At 44.7% G+C, this 15,841-nt stretch overlaps 3 protein-coding genes across 3 annotated transcripts in view; 1 reads left to right on the top strand and 2 right to left on the bottom strand.

The window, feature by feature from the left end:
* Positions 1–4,353: 4,353 nt before the first annotated feature.
* Positions 4,354–9,701, bottom strand: LOC128730121 (heterogeneous nuclear ribonucleoprotein F). Its single transcript, XM_053823153.1, has 6 exons — positions 9,557–9,701; positions 8,581–9,082; positions 7,884–8,028; positions 6,458–6,594; positions 6,170–6,382; positions 4,354–6,052 (listed from the first exon to the last, which is right to left on the bottom strand). Exons 2-6 carry the CDS (start codon positions 9,074–9,076, stop codon positions 5,331–5,333), a joined length of 1,713 nt encoding a protein of 570 aa, XP_053679128.1. The 5' UTR covers positions 9,077–9,082; positions 9,557–9,701; the 3' UTR covers positions 4,354–5,330.
* A 426-nt stretch (positions 9,702–10,127) lies between these two features.
* LOC128732024 (28S ribosomal protein S23, mitochondrial) lies at positions 10,128–10,950 on the bottom strand. Its single transcript, XM_053825182.1, has 3 exons — positions 10,749–10,950; positions 10,524–10,685; positions 10,128–10,447 (listed from the first exon to the last, which is right to left on the bottom strand). Exons 1-3 carry the CDS (start codon positions 10,790–10,792, stop codon positions 10,162–10,164), a joined length of 492 nt encoding a protein of 163 aa, XP_053681157.1. The 5' UTR covers positions 10,793–10,950; the 3' UTR covers positions 10,128–10,161.
* Positions 10,951–12,784: 1,834 nt separating this feature from the next.
* LOC128720348 (allatostatin-A receptor-like) overlaps positions 12,785–15,841 on the top strand; it is a 45,918-nt gene continuing 42,861 nt past the window's right edge. Inside the window, exon 1 of the mRNA XM_053814015.1 lies at positions 12,785–13,339. Within this exon, the coding sequence (XP_053669990.1) occupies positions 12,785–13,339 (555 nt within the window). The remainder of the gene's footprint in view (positions 13,340–15,841) is intronic.

Consider the following 15,841-nt stretch of genomic DNA (forward strand, 5'->3'; position numbering starts at 1 on the left):
GGCTGACGGATTCCACCCTACTGGTGACTGATTCCGTGTCTGTTTACATCGTCCCCGGTCCGACCCCACTCCAAACCGGCCACCGGTGACAATGCCGCAGTGGCCGCGATTCGCAGCTGATCGGGTGTCCCCACCAGCAGTTCCACGCTGCGATGGAACGACGACGACATTAAGGCGGTGGCCATACGAGGTGTGATTAACACATTTTAACGACACGACAACGACACCTGGGGGCTGTTACGCGTGGGGCGCGTTTTCCGGAAAAACTGTACGGGGGCATTCCGATGGAAAACCCCCGACTGGTTTGCTCACGAGGTGCGGCTGAGATCGAGGCAAGGGATGGATGGATGGACTGCAATTAAATAACATGCAATAAATGCATCGGTTTGACAGCCCTGGCACTGGTAAGTACTCGGACGCACTAAGTCGTTTAGGTCGGCAGAAAAATGAAACCGATTTAAAAACGGTCGGATGTGAGAAAATTGTGTATAGTAATTTAAAAAAAAAACATTATTCTCGATGTTTAACGATGGATAGTTTTGATGGGCAATTTTATCTCAGCTTTTACCAACAGCTTATTAGTTTTGTTGGTTGCAATTTCAACAAGGACTTTTAGCAAGGACAAAAAAAATCTAAAAGAGGATTCATACCAGAGATGTAGCAGCAGTAGTATAAAACTATTCAAGGAAAAGTATCTAATGGTGGAGAAATATTCGGATCACCCAATCGTTGGCCGATGGGAGCCAACTGAGCCAACAACGACAACCCTTCGCTACATGCCGATGGGATGCGATAGCCCACGAGAGGAAGGCCGCAGTGTATGCGTGTAGGTTTTGATGCGCCTTATCACGGTGGCCCATGACGACGGCCATCGGCGGTTTACCATGGCGATGGCGTAAACAGACATAAACATATAAGATGCGGTCGCCGGTACCGGTGCGAAATCCCGAGCAAGGACACTAATGCCGTGCCGTCCTCATACGAGCCGCCGTGCAATAGTCGAAGCAAAAGGAAGAGCGAGAAAATGTGTTTGAGTTACTTCGTCGGGGTCTATCGAAAGCGAACGTACCGGATGATCATAAACGATCATATGGTGGGCTCCGGTTTGTTGATGCCTTTTTGCTGCACATACCGCAAGAAGAATAACGAAAGCAAACAACTCGAAAACTGAGTGCTGTGAAGAAGTATATTTACAAAGTGTTGTTCTTTGGTATGTCAGCACACCTTCGTTGTCTGAGGCACACGATGTGCTGGTAAGCCAATGAAAGTTGCGGTGATTTTTATTTAAAAAAATGTTAGCTGATAGCGAGAAAAAAACACTTGAAGCTACATTCATCTTAAACTACATTCTTGTGTTAGTACGACCGTACTGGTCGTCCTTAAGGATGCTAGTCGCGAAACCACAGATGCCTTTAGTGGGTTGCAATAGCAGTAACGGAACGTTGTCCTTCCCGAGCACGCGTTCATCGTCGATTCCGCAGGCTCAAAGGCTTCGTCGATCCGTGTCACGGAACGGTGAGGTCATCAAGCGTGTTTATCTGCATTGCTCTCGCGCATCAGCAGGAATAATCCGGAAATATTCGTTTCGAACCACCCCAAACTAGTTTGGTTCGGTGATGATTCGTAAAATATCACCGGTTACTTGTTTTCAGCTGTAACAATACAAAAAAAAACTAACTTCTCAGGTAGGGCAATTCTCTCGAGTCATACAATGGCCCAAAAACCAGCAAAACTCCTTGCCCATATCATGTACATGCAATGACGCAAGATTACTATAAAATGGATTAAATAAAAACAAATAAGAACTAAATTGAATAAATTACGAAAACTAGTTTACTGGTAGGACAACTTGTTGGATATGTCTCGACTAACGTAACGCTTTTCACCCCGCGAGAAACGATATAGAACGATAATAACTAAACGCTTCCTGCGGCATTTTCTCGATTGTTCGTTGAAACGATTTGAAACGGCTATTACGTTATGGGAAAAAGTAACAAACCATCGCAAAACACGACCGCAATCGCGATCGGATTATCGTAATTAGTTCCATTTACACAGCATCGAATTCAATCGAGCGATAAGCTAGTTAGCCGTTGAAAAAAAAAACGCCAACTCGAAAGGAAACTGGTTGAACTAATTTATCCAATCTCCCCCATAGCCCCGTCCACGCCTTCCATTTGTCATTCTATCGCCATATAGATAACGTGTCTATGAAGCGGTCCATTGCTTCCCACGATGCGCCCGATAAGTGGAGTTTGTTCTGTCGCCTTTTGCAACCTTTAATCCCATCAACCATCGTACAAGGATCGACGTTTAATACGTCATTGGGGCAGTCGTAAACGCGACCCGAAAAATGCATTTCGATGCGGAAAAACACGCGAACCCGTTGGCAGAAAGTATCGCGTAACGCAGTCGCACTAAAAATGCACCACCATCGTATGCATCGCACGGGGAATCGATCTTACCTTGGAAATACTAACCCACCACTCGAACGAGCAGCTCACCGTGTGCTCGCAATGTGATGCAATTTTGCTTCCTTTCCGCCACACCTCGCCGGCGCCCTGTGCTGGAAAGTGGACACTTCACCCTTGGCCACGTGCTAGCACGCGAAGTGAGCGCTGGCGCGCGAATCGTCAGGCGGAACCACACCAAAAGTGACAAGTTCAGTGTCACACAGGGCCACACACGCACAAACACTGGGGCACTTATAATTGTTTTACCCCGGGTGGATGATCAGCTCGGTTTCACGGCGAGAAAACGAAAAGGGAGTGTGCGAATTTCAGCTCGTTCTAGTGCTATTCCGTCTGGCGCAACGAGATCGCGCTCGTATTTCGCGCACGGGCTGCTGCGCCAGCTGATTCCTGCTGACACGGTGTCGTAGCGATGCTGCCGGATCTCGGTGCACGATTAGCGCGTTTTTCCTGCGGCGAGATCGTGTTTGGGAAGCGTCGCGTCTTTCCACCGTGTACCGGCGCCACAGAGCAATTAGCAGTTGTTCGTCAGCGGGAGCCACTCTGATCGCTTCACCTTGTACGATCGCTGATTTAGACGCGATCGCACTGCTGGCGCAGGAACGCGCAAAGGAAAGATAACAAAATGACGAATCGCAGAAGATTCCACCACGAGTCTTTCGGAGATCTTTTTGGGACAAAACGTGCACGAAAACCGATACCGAACCCGGTTTGGAGGTATTTCGTGTCGATCGTACCCAGCGTGATGGCCGTCGTCCGACCAGTAGCACACAAATTGGTATCAAAAACAAAATTCCACTTCATTCACAAACATGGCGGTAGGCGCACGGGTTGCGGATGAAAAACACTCTGCAACAACTCCAAAGATGACGGATTTAAAATTTTGTGAAAAAAAAACAAACATAAGCGCACACAAGAGGCGACAAACTGCGTCCCGAACGCCCGAAAGTATGATCAACCGGATTTTAGCAAAAGCACAAGGAAACCGCGATCGAGTGAGACCGATCGTATCGAAATGCACCAGACAACTGGCATGTGTGGTTCCCAAGAACTCGGTCGGAGTTGGGATGGAGAAGCGCAGCGAAACGAGAGGCGTGTACCTAACCGAAGCCGATCACCGGTCTCGATCACGGACAGGATCAGGGAGCACGGTAGCGAAGGGTTGTTCTGTTGGTGGCAGGCGCGTCTTAATGATGCGGCCGTCTACCGCCAACGATGAGGTGCAGGTGAGAGCGCGATAGAGAGATGCGAAGGAGATGGAAAGAGTAGCGTCTTCTTTCTTAAGACGACGAAAAGGTTCCACTTCATCCGTGTGCCATGTGGTGAAAAGTGTGCCCTGGCGAAAATGAATGAAAAGGTAAATGCGATCGCAAGATCGCAAAATGGATTGCCAAAATATGCACTGCGGTCTCGTTCGTGGACTAAATTGCATTGCTGATTTACATGAGAGTAGCACTTATTTGGTTATTTGGACTTAGTTTTAAAAAGTAATCTAAGCGAGTAAAATCGATTTTCTGTTATCACAACTAAATAAGATTATTTTTTAACTATCCAAGAAGCCGGTGTTTAGCACATGATTATTGATCAAGTAATATATTATGGATATGTGTTTAACAGTATCTCAATCTTTCGCTTATGTTGTGAATGTTTTAAACAAAACAGATCGAAACAACATTGCTGTGCTATTTTCTATTATGTTTTAAATATTGTAGACACTTGTGAAATTGCTTTGTAATTAAACACTCGTATGTCGGCCTTGACCAATCACCTAGACATGATAGAGACCAATCACCCTGACAAGCCATGGGTTAGTAACGTGTGAGCGAGTTTCTTTCCAAATATACGACAACCGCAAGTGGTATCATTTTTAAGTTGGGTGTCAGTTTATTTCTTGTGGTTCTCTTGCATATTATTTCCCTTGGCTTACGTAATTATTTCACTCCTACAATCAACCCTTCGTCGAACGCGAGTTCGCTCCAGAGAGACGCAAGCCTAATGATTCCTTTTGTATAATTAAACAAGAACTTGCGCTACAGCCACAAACGAAAGATAATCTATGTCATGCCAATACGTGACATGTTAATATTTATTTTATTTTAGAACTTTACTTTTGATCTCCTTCTTGTGTGGTGCTTTTGCTGCTGCTGATGCTAGAAGAGATGTCCTTCTTTTAATAATAATTGAGTTGTTTCCCTTGCCTCTATTTCGCTAACGATTTCTTAAGATCTATACATTATCCTTCGCAGTAGTCATTCTATATTCAGCGCCATTATGCAGAAGTATCACCACCACCATCGGTTAGCGTAACTGAAACTAATCAGTGTGCTCGTTTGTTAATACAATAGAACATTCTAAGTGCGCGGTCCCGAACATGCAGGGGGTGATTGACGTAAATTAAGTTTTACAAAAAAACACTCGAACCCGTTCCGGCCCTTGCCGGAACACTCACTCAAACTTGTCAGATTATCAGTAGTCAATGTTTGTTATTTATTATTACTTGAATCTTGCACAAACTTGCGTTTGAAAGAAAACAGAAAACATAGCCCCAAACAAGACGCGTGTGTCAGGTAAGCGTAAGGGTAAAATAAAAAAATTAAGATTTGTCATTCTAAGGATAAATGATACCATTGTACGCGCTCTCTTCGGCGGAGACACATAACAAAACGGCTTAGACGGATTCTGATAACGACTGGCGCAGAGAAATGTAGAGGAAAGGTCGTGAATAAGAATCCAGAAAACTCGCTCCGTATTGCAGCGCGAGCGAAGGAAAGGACGATGAATGAATGATGGAAGTGAAGACGTATGTAAATCTCATCTTAAAATCGGCTCCTCACATGCGTATTTCGATCGCGTGGTGCCTCAGTTGAAGTACCTTTTCGGGAATTGGTTACCTCCCATGCCACTGAGGCTGCTCCCACCCATACTACCACCGCCGTTACCGAAGTGGCGCTGGCCAGCGAACAGCTCGATGTAGCGTGAGCCCATCTTCTCCTTATCCTTGCGCATCGCCTTGATGGCTTCCTCCTTCGTTTCGAAGTATGCGTCTCCCTCGCCAGACGGACGCTTGCGACTGTTCAGCTGCACAACGCACTTAACCGGTCGGAGCGGCATGAAAAAATCGTGCATGTCCTGTTCGTCGCAGCTGAAAGGCATTCCACGCATGTGCACGCAGTACAGATTCGGTTCGTCACCGGAAAAGTCATTGTTGGCGTAGTTGCTCATGGAACCGTAGCTACCACCGCCGCTACCTCCGCCTGACCCGTATCCGTAGCTGCTGTTGTTGTACGATGGCATGCTGGAACTGTTGCCACCGCCCATGCTACCACTAGGCGAGTAATTGCTGTAGCTGTTCGACATCGGCCCCGAGGAGCGATAGCCTCCACCGCTGCCTCCGCGATCCATGCCCATCATTGACTGCATGTCACCGCCACCAGAATTTCCACCCGATCCGGAACCGTAGCCGCCACCGGTGTTGTAGTTGTTAACTCCGACATTGACACCGCCTCCACCACTGTTCATGACACCGCCAGGGGGACTTCCACTGCGTCCCGACCCGTAATTGGTACCGCCACCTCGCTCTACTTAAACGTAACACGAGAGAGAGTGCAAGAAACATCGAAAAGTTAAATTCACGCTCCACTGGCTACTAGCCATCTCGATCCTCGTTAACAGAGGAAAGTTACGAGTTAGCTACTTACTTAGCTGATCCTGCAACAGACGCAGGATGTCGATGTTGCCCAGATTGTTCGAAAGGCCCGCACCTGAATTTCCATTGTTTCCAGAAGAATACATCGGACCCATGTTCGAGCCGCTGTTGTATCCGCTTCCGCCGTTTCCATATCCGCCATTCGGACGATCGTTCCAGCTCCGACCCATACTGCCACCTGATCCCATAGGATTGTCGGAGTAATCTGTGGAAGGCATAGAAAAAACCATAAATGAGATCAATGCGAATCCTAACAGTAACGACGCCCACCCGAACTTACCTTGGCCATATCCTTGATCGGACATTGAATAGCCGCCTCCAGAGTTACGATCGTTACGTCCGTACGGTGTCATACGTCTCATGCGCTTTTCGGCACGCTTCAGCTCCCGAGTATTGCTGCGGAAAAGCTCGATATACCTGTTCCGCCAAAAAGACCGATATAAACGCATCCACCAAAGTCGTGTAACGTCACCAAGCAGGATATGTTTTGAGGAATACAAACGTGGAAAGAAGGAATAAAAATAAAAAAAAATAAATTACACACAGTTAGATTTTATCTACACATGTTTCGCTTTTATGGTGATAATTGGATTTGGCTTTTTAATTTCATAATATGTTGGGGCTTTTTAAAATATTCCATACATGAGATGCTGTCGTCAAGGTGAATCAATTTGTGGCGGAGGAGTGATGGACGGCAAAATAGGTGGCCGCGAGAGCTCTGTTAATGTGCAATATTTTTTTAGATGTAGGAATAAAACATTTGTATTGAAAGTCTCATATTTCATCTTAGCAGATTGATTATGTGCTCGATAGATGTAGCAGCATTTAATGATTATGTCGGTTTAGTTGCACCCGAAAATGTACCTTTTTAACAATCATACTCCTGCGATGGCAAGAAACACACGTTTGGTAGATTCTTTTAAATGCGTACACTACAGCCGCAAGATGAATTAAAGTTTTATCTTAAATAAAACTGCAACTGCACTTAATTTAGCGATTATCCCTGCGATCCCTGCATAAATCATCCATATATCCACCGTCAATTGATACCCACTTCCGACAATCGTCAGCACTCCACTAAGTGCAGGAACAACAACAGTGGGAGCCGAACCAATTGCACATGCGTGAAATAGAGCAATTGTTACCCGCCACAACATTTATCTAAAGCATTGGTTTGCCCCAAGTGACAGAGACCCATAACAGCGCCCAATTTTTAAGCGCAAACGTAACTCTTCATGTAGAAAAATAGCAGCAATAATAGAAGGAGCAATGATAAAGAAAGAGTTAATCGAACTTAAATCGAGAGTTACCTTACTTCAAAACATATATAGTCTTTCGCCACATTACGCAACAAGGAAAGCCAAAAGCTATTTGTCAAGACATCTTTAATTTATAAACTCCAGCGAAAAAAGCATTTCACTAGCGTTTTGCGAAATTTGTGGCTCTTAAGGTTTGAAAACGATGACAATGTTAAAGAAAGCACAATATAATAGTGTTATAGAACAACTGGTTTTAAGCAGGTATTTGCGTAAGAATAAAGTAAAAATTCATGACTCCATTAACAAATAACTCAATTTATAGTGAAAAAACTGACCCTAATTGATTGCTTTAACTGCTTTCCATACCGTTACACTACAATTTATCCGATGTTTTCTTTTTGTTTGTTTCAATTTTATAAAAAAATGTAACAAGAACGAACCACCCACCTGTTCCCAATCTTCTCTTTGTGCTTGCCCATGGCCGCTTCAGCATCGGCCTCGGTTGCAAACTCTACAATCGCCTCCCCAGATGCCCGTCCCAGGTTGTCCAGTAGCAAAAGAATCCCATTATATCCATTCTTTATCGTCAAGCCTGCGGGAGTGTGGTTAGTTTTCCGTTGATTTTGTTTTTTTTTGATTTTTCATTTCATATTGGTTTTATGTGTAAGGAATACGATCCGATCAAAGGGAAAGGAATACAAGGAAAAGTGAAAAGTAGTTGGAATTGTAAATTAATTCATATAAAAACGTAGAGAAAGAAAAACTCCATTCTAGGTAGCAGGGTTCGAAACAGATATTCGATTGATAGGAAATCAGACAGGAGATTGGAGGGACAGAGGATCGAATTTACCACTGGCCGTATGACCGATGCCCATTTTATAGTTCACGCGCATGGGATACCATTTCGCAGACTGACCCACACCCGTTAACCCATCCGCACGCCTCGCCCGAAGTAGTGTTGGGGGTGACTGCTTGAAACCTGGCGGTGCGGCAGCAGGCAGCAGATGGGCAAAAATTAGGGGGGAGAGGAGGACATATACTATCCCGTCCAGTCCGATTCGGCGCGGATCGTAAAACGGTGCAACGGAACTAGATGACCTAGGGAATTGAATCGATCGTCCTTGGCCAGATCGTTTATACTTACCCTGGAAGAACGCTTTTATTTCCTCCTTGGTGCTCGACCAGGGCAGACCTCGTAACTTCACGACTGGGCCACCGTCTTCACCGTCATCCACTTCCTGCAGAGACATCTCGTACTGCTCTTCGGTAGCGTTGAAAAACTCGATGTACCGGTGCCCGATAGTTTGCTTATTGCGCGAAAAGGCATTGTTGCGATCATGCACGGTGGCTACGCGAATGTACGCCTCACCCGTTTGCCGTTTCGTTTGCGGGTTCATGCCGATGTGCACGTGCAGAATGTTAACTCCATGCAAAAACGTTCTTATCTCTTCCTCCGTGATGCTCCATGGCAAGCCACGAAGGCGCAGGTATAGCGACGAACCATCGTCGCCCGTTGCAGGACCTTGATTCTGGTCGAATCCACTCATGGCGCCACCACCGAGATCACCGTCTCCGTCGCAACTGCCAACGCCGCTGTAGCTGCTACTGTCCTGTTGCTGTAGATTAGCGATATCCGTCATATTGAGCTGTGAGTGAGGATTGTAAACAGAAAAGATTCAATCGCAAAAAACGACCAAACGACGCTTGCCGCCGAACGTGTCAACGAAGAAGCCTATGAAAACAAATCATCGCTAGCGCCGCGTGCGGCAGTGAGCTTCACTACGCAGCATTGAATGCAGTGCTTAGGAAAGAGAAAGAGGAGAATACAAGCCGCTCTTGCGTGCTCTTTCTCGCCTGTTACGATAAGCAGAGCAATCAAGCGGACGCCATATTGGCGCTGAAAAACGAGGAGCATCGTGAAGGAGTATTAGGGCGAATGTTTTCGAAAATCACTGCTTAGTTCATAGTTTTGCGGTCACACTTTGATCAATGTTCACTCGCAACAGTTCTTACACTGGCTTAACTGTGTGGCAACTTCTGAAAGCAGCCAATATAATAGTAGGCGTTCTTTTCTGCAAGCATCAGTCTAGCCGCAGTCGTAGGCTGAGAGAAAAACTTACCGTGAGTTATGGGATTGACGTGTAATGCGTTATCTTCACTCTCGACACTGAAGCAAGCAAAATTGGGATGAGTTGCTCCGATATTTGGAAGAAACTTTCACTGCAATTTGCACCAAAACTAACTTTCACTCGACACAACTCGCCCACCCGGTCCTACCTCCACAAGAAAAGCAGCGAAAAGTGACGTTGTTTATGACGCCTTCGATGAAGAACTGTCAAATGTTAATGTTGACCTACGTTTGATGTCGGAAACAAGTTCAAAGATTGGTCGATTTTCATGAGGTTATTCGTATTTTACCGAAATGTTTCATGATACTTTTAGAATAATTACATTTCAGAATTTCACTTAGTGGCCTATTGCATGTTTTAGTTAAGTTTGGCGAATAATGAATCAGCTGTGGGAATGTATTATTATAGCATAGTTATTATAGCATAATTATAGCATCTCTAGAATCATACACATTTATTTATCGATTATTAAACTATTAGATAAACTAGCTTATGGTGTTAAAAAATAATCTGGTTTCTGCAAAAGAACTACTTATTTATTTAACGAGCTTATTCTGTTCGAATAAAATACAATATACTACACATTGCGGCAAGCATTAGTCATTAAATATGTCTTGAACTTTTACAGTTTTACCGGAATCTTCTGGTGCCGGCGAATGTTTAGGCAGTTCTTGCGTGGAGCTTTCTGCCGATCGTTTCTCCTTTTGTTGGCGTAATTTATCTTCGTACAAATCCAGTGCAGTCTCAAAGACTTTTGTCTCATCCAATGCTCCTTGCAAGGATAAGTTCTGGTATATTTCTACGAACTGTTGCGTTGGTGTGCGATTTTTGAAGTCCTGTAAGTTAACCGCAAACGGAGCCTTGCTAGTTTTGTGGAATTTTCTGCGAACCGATATAACTTCTTGTAGCTATACTTTTATTATTACTTAAATATTATGCTAGATTACTCTTAACTTACGCTCGGATCATATCTTCTTGGTAAAATATAGGGCGCAATGATACTTTAGGAGCAGGACGATCGTACCGTGGTTCCTCATGGGGTGGGAACGCAGTCACAACATCGTACCACAGTGGTCTTTCCTCAAACTTCATTGCACCAGATTTTAGCAGACCTTGAGTCCTAAAGAGGATTTATTTAGTTGCAGTATCACTCAGATTGTTCTCAAGGTATGCGTTTACCTACCTTGTGATGATTGTTCCAATTTTCTCGAGTCTGCTATTTGCCATATTTGAAAATATCTGAACTTAGGGTTTTGGTCCAACGGTTATCGTTGAAGAAAAGCACTTTTTAACTTAACTTCAACTAGCACTATTACCTTGCCAAACTGAACAATTCTGGATTGTCTTGTTTAATGCAAAATAGTTATTTAATGCTTGCCAAGCGATTTGACTACCACCATGCTTTTTTGTAAACATACAAAATATGACGGCTATGTGTTGAGTTTATACCTACAATCTACAACGCTTCATAACAGACCCCTTACAGGGGTCGCCACCTGATCATGCTTTTTACAGTTAATGGTAAGGAACTACAGCGACGTGTAATAGCAATTAATCAAATGAAGGTTAAATTATTTCGGTTTATTCCATTCTCTTGAAGATGAATTTTGCATGTTGTGATGAAAGCATGATAATTAGTTGCAAATGTATTTATATTTTATAAATATTCGATGATCAAATACATATTTTATAGTAATGACTACTCGATATTTGCGATAAGCGGTGTTTGTCTACTTTAAATACTCATAATGTTAATGCCTCTGATAAAGATAGACTATTCAGTATAAAATAAGCGCTGAAAACATCGCGTCAAAAAGTCAAATTGCTCAATGAATTTAACGAATGTCAGGAATATGTTAAGATACGTTTTGAGTTAACTGTGCGTTTTTTCCTTTTATACAATCTTTTATAGTTATATTAGGACATTATGTATGAAACATTATACAATTTCCCAAATTTTTACAACAGCGCATGTGGAGTGATGGAGACGCCTGGTTGTTTGTATCTGGTACGAGAATATATTTTTCTGTGTCATTCCCTATCTCTCTTGTTACTCGGTTGTTCCTAAAGTCTATTGTTTTATTCATCTTATATTCCTCATAAATCAATCATTGTCGTTATTGTTCGTTCTGATAATGATTTCTCTTAGTTTTATCCTTTCAATTTGATTATGCAGTAGAGCGGAATTAACACGATCGGTGGGAGCACAGAGAAATCAATTCCAGTTGTGCGAGAATCTTCGATAACTAATAAGCTGAAGACATTATATTGATATTGATTTAAACGAATCAACAAATTTTAACTGTATCTTTGAATGGACACAGCAAAATAATATTTAAAAGAAAGTCACCACATTCATCCCAAATTAAAAATCAACCATCGTAGTATTAGAGTATCTTGGAAGGTAAATTCAAAGCATGGCGAGCTCTAGAGAGAAAAACTTCATCGATGATTGACACGCCAACGCAATCTAACACGCACCACGGAGATGGTTTCAAATCGCACGCATGTACGCGCACCGCTAGCGACGACTTCATTCATGAAATGGAAGAGTGGCGTGAAGGATAGGCACCGTTCCAGCCGAACAGAGAGCTCGTCAAGCTCGCCACCAGTTGATCCATTTCCTCGTTCTCGCACTCCCGCGTGGAACAGGAAGCGTGGCTTATCGCAACGAGGTTATCGAAAACTCAACCGCTCTCGGTGCTCTAATTTTCCCGTATAGCATTTTCCGGCGACGCTCTCTTGCGGAGCAGTAATTCTCACACCTTAGTCGGTCGCTCGGCTCGTACTAGCTCCCGATGGTGGTTCAGTTCGCATACGGCAGTCAGCGCTTGTGGTTGAGCTTTGTGAACTCGCGGGAAAACGTCGCACTCCAAGGCAGCAGCGATACGTAACGTGCAGTCCTTCCGATCGCCGTCGGTAATGGTGTCTCCGAAAGCTCTCGTTAGCGATGGCTAGCACTGATGGGGAAATTCGAGCTGAAATGGTGCCATTCTGTGGTGTGTAGAAAGATCTGTCAACTCATATTTCAACCTGTTGCGCTGGCGAAGGATAAGACGTTTCCGGCTGGACAGTTTGCTGAATCAAACATACGTAACCTCCGGTGGTGTCGTGCAAGGTGTTCAGTTTGAACTTAGTGTGTGCCTACGCAAAATGCTTTACCCCAGTCGGGCTCGTGCTAGTTTTTGAAGTGCGTATGCGTCTCGTTTGGTGAAGAAAATGGTGGACGAGAATTACACCCAGCTGCTGCTGGATGCGGCGAGTCGGGGAAATATAACCGCATTCAGCACGGCCGCTGGACCGACCATGTCGCATGAAGAGGAGATGCAAACGGAGATGATCGTATCGACGATCGTGCCGATCTTTTTCGGTTTCATCGGCATTACCGGACTGCTCGGGAACGCGCTCGTTGTGCTCGTCGTCCTGTCTAACCCCCAGATGCGTTCGACGACGAACCTGCTCATCATCAACCTCGCTATCGCGGACCTGCTGTTCGTGGTGTTTTGCATTCCGTTCACCGCGACCGACTACGTCTTAGCGTCCTGGCCGTTTGGTGATCTCTGGTGCAAAATTGTCCAGTACCTGATCGTCGTAACGGCCCACGCTAGCATCTACACACTCGTGCTAATGTCGCTGGATCGTTTCCTGGCTGTGGTGCATCCGATCGCTAGCATGGTCATACGGACGGAGAAGAACACAGTGCTCGCGATTACGATCCTGTGGGTACTGATCATCACCACTGGGCTGCCCGTGCCCTTCGCACACGGCATCGCGGTGAGTGCCCCTGTTTGTCCTCCTTTTATCATCTTATTTCTCGATCTCACTCGTTTGATTTTGGGTCGATTTTTGGGAAACTTTCCACCAAACCCACCGTGCCATGCGGGCGTTGGTTTTCGCCGTCATCCTCGCGAATTAGGTATTTGTATTACGCCGAGTGGCAAGATAATGGTCGGTATTTTATTGGCCTGTAATGCTATGCCGCTGCTCGACCACGAAAACAGTTTCGATAATGGCGAACCGAACCGCGAAACCGTGGTGACGAGGAGGTTGATAAGAGCGTGGTGTCGGGGAGCAAAACCCAACCGCATCCTGATCCGATCGGTACCAATCGATATCGCACAGTGGCTGTCGTTGACGAACGTCTGTTACCGACATTGCCCGGAAGGGTAGCCGCGACCGTGTTTATTAATATTGCTTTTACTCACATACGCACACGTACGCTTTACTACACGCACGTTGATACCCCTGTTGATGGGGATGATGGCAATGATGTCACTGATGTTGGACAGTGCCCATCCAAACCTCTCCATTGTGGAAAGGTGCGGCATGTTTTCGGGTTTTATTTCCGTGTCCTTCTCGCCGTTGCCGCCCATTAATCTGCCGGAAACAAGTGTTTCGCCACCGGCCACGGCCATGTGTGGATGCACAGGCGTGGACGGCTCGTGACGAGCGCCATCTGGCTCCGCGAATGTGGAATGCTTTTGGGGATTTGCGGATGTGCAATAAACCGGCCATTGATTAGGGGCAAATGGGTACGAGACGTGCTGAGTGGGGAGGCTCGGTTGGTGCCCCATTTCGCTATGCTGCGCCTTTTGTTGGGCCCGTTCGCGGAATGTAATCCACCAGTGATACAAACTCAATCTCTCTTACCCTCAATATGGCACGCCTTGCCGTACAGCGCTGTCAAATTGCGCGCAGGATGGGACACGGCGTTCATTTTTTTTGCTTGTTTCATTCGATGACACTGTCCCACATCAGAGCGAACCAAATCGAGCCAAACGAGGTGGAAAAGTCATAAAAATTCCAAGCTTTGAAGATCCATTTCTATCTGACAAAATATGTGTTGTTGGAGGCAAATACAATTAATAACGCAAGCTTTGATCGCGCCTCTTATACTGTAACCGTCAGTGTCGCAGTGGAAAAACAGAGAGGAAGAACGAAAAAAAAATGCATCGATTCAAATTACCGCATCCGCGTGTTTCCATAACGCTCTCTCAGGTTTTGATATATACCATTGTTCACTGGCCTTGATTTGGTGGTAAAAAAATGTGTTCAATTTCCGATGCTACTCGAGCGAGGTGATAACTGCGGAATGATTATGAATAATTGAGCAGCAAATTATGCTGAATAGTGGAATCGATTTTGCCAGTAGTTATCGATCGTGTTGCGGTTCCTCTTAGTTATAAATAATCAATCATCTGAGTTGAATCCCATTTCACGGATCCCGTGCCATCCCTCGTTGTTTACATTGTGACTTAATTTATTGCAGAATTTTTTGTGACTGTTTCCCAATCATTATTCCAAACCTAGGTGGGTGTCACAAATCCAAACAACGGACGACAATATGCGTTTCTCTTTTATTTGGTATTAAATCAGTAGCTGGTTATGCAATCCTGATTTCTGCATCATTGATATTTAAAGAGCGCTTTTCAGTTAAACGTAATGGGACAAAAAAAATCGCCGTAGGTAAATACCGTTCGTTACCCCTTTTCTTGTCGCAAAATCGAATTCTCTCAAGGACCCGCGCAAACAGGCGCACTTGTTCGATTGTGAAATTCAACGAACTCAACCGTTCAATTGTTACCAAAGCGAAAAAAAAATCGGACGGTAAATGGAAGTCTTCGGTCGCAGAGCAATTGAATCAGAGCTTCACTTACCGGCTACGCGAGCTACCCACGCCGAATGTATCTCAAGAATGAAATATTTGCTCGCAATTTCCATTACACTCTAATGACGTTCTCGAGCTTCGACGCTGAACGAGGATAATGCAGGGTTTTTTTTCCACAGCATAGCTTGTCTGTGTTTTTCCTCAAGTGAATCAAATGTCTATATGCTTTTTTCTGGTGTCATTCTTCTATCTCCACAATTCTTAATTTTGTTAGCTCGCCCAAACGAACTGGTTTGATGGAAGGAAAACGAACGTATGGTTGTTATATTCCCCAAGATCAAAGGCTAAGCGTGCAGTGGTAGGAAGTGTACCGACTGTCAGGCACACGTCGCATACATCACGATGGCAGTGGCAACCCAATTAGTTTGGGAACTCCCACGGAACGGGCGCCATTTTTAATTCAATTTTCTCATCGATCTTTTCTTGAGCAAACACATCAGCTCTGTTCGCTATTTATACTTAATTTCATGCATGGGTTAATTCACTTCCCTTAGATTTATTTTAATTTAGCAAATGAAATAAACGACATACATCTAGCTCAATGGAGCACATTCGTTGTGAAATGCGTACCAAGTGAAGTGGATATGTTGACATTCGTCTGATTTATT

This window comes from Anopheles nili, chromosome 2 (assembly GCF_943737925.1).
Source record: "Anopheles nili chromosome 2, idAnoNiliSN_F5_01, whole genome shotgun sequence".
In the NCBI taxonomy this organism is placed as follows: domain Eukaryota; kingdom Metazoa; phylum Arthropoda; class Insecta; order Diptera; family Culicidae; genus Anopheles; species Anopheles nili.

What these genes read in the sequence shown, in the direction of transcription:
- LOC128730121 (XM_053823153.1), bottom strand. Translation starts at nt 9,076, where the DNA reads ATGACGGATATCGCTAATCTACAGCAACAGGACAGTAGCAGCTACAGC. An exon ending in AATAAAAGCGTTCTTCCAGG is followed by an intron (nt 8,029 to 8,580) that starts GTAAGTATAAAC and finishes ACACTCCCGCAG; the next exon opens with GCTTGACGATAAAGAATGGA. An exon ending in CGATCAAGGATATGGCCAAG is followed by an intron (nt 6,383 to 6,457) that starts GTAAGTTCGGGT and finishes TGCCTTCCACAG; the next exon opens with ATTACTCCGACAATCCTATG.
- LOC128732024 (XM_053825182.1), bottom strand. Translation starts at nt 10,792, where the DNA reads ATGGCAAATAGCAGACTCGAGAAAATTGGAACAATCATCACAAG. An exon ending in ATTGGAACAATCATCACAAG is followed by an intron (nt 10,686 to 10,748) that starts GTAGGTAAACGC and finishes AATCCTCTTTAG; the next exon opens with GACTCAAGGTCTGCTAAAAT. An exon ending in CAAGAAGATATGATCCGAGC is followed by an intron (nt 10,448 to 10,523) that starts GTAAGTTAAGAG and finishes ATCGGTTCGCAG; the next exon opens with AAAATTCCACAAAACTAGCA.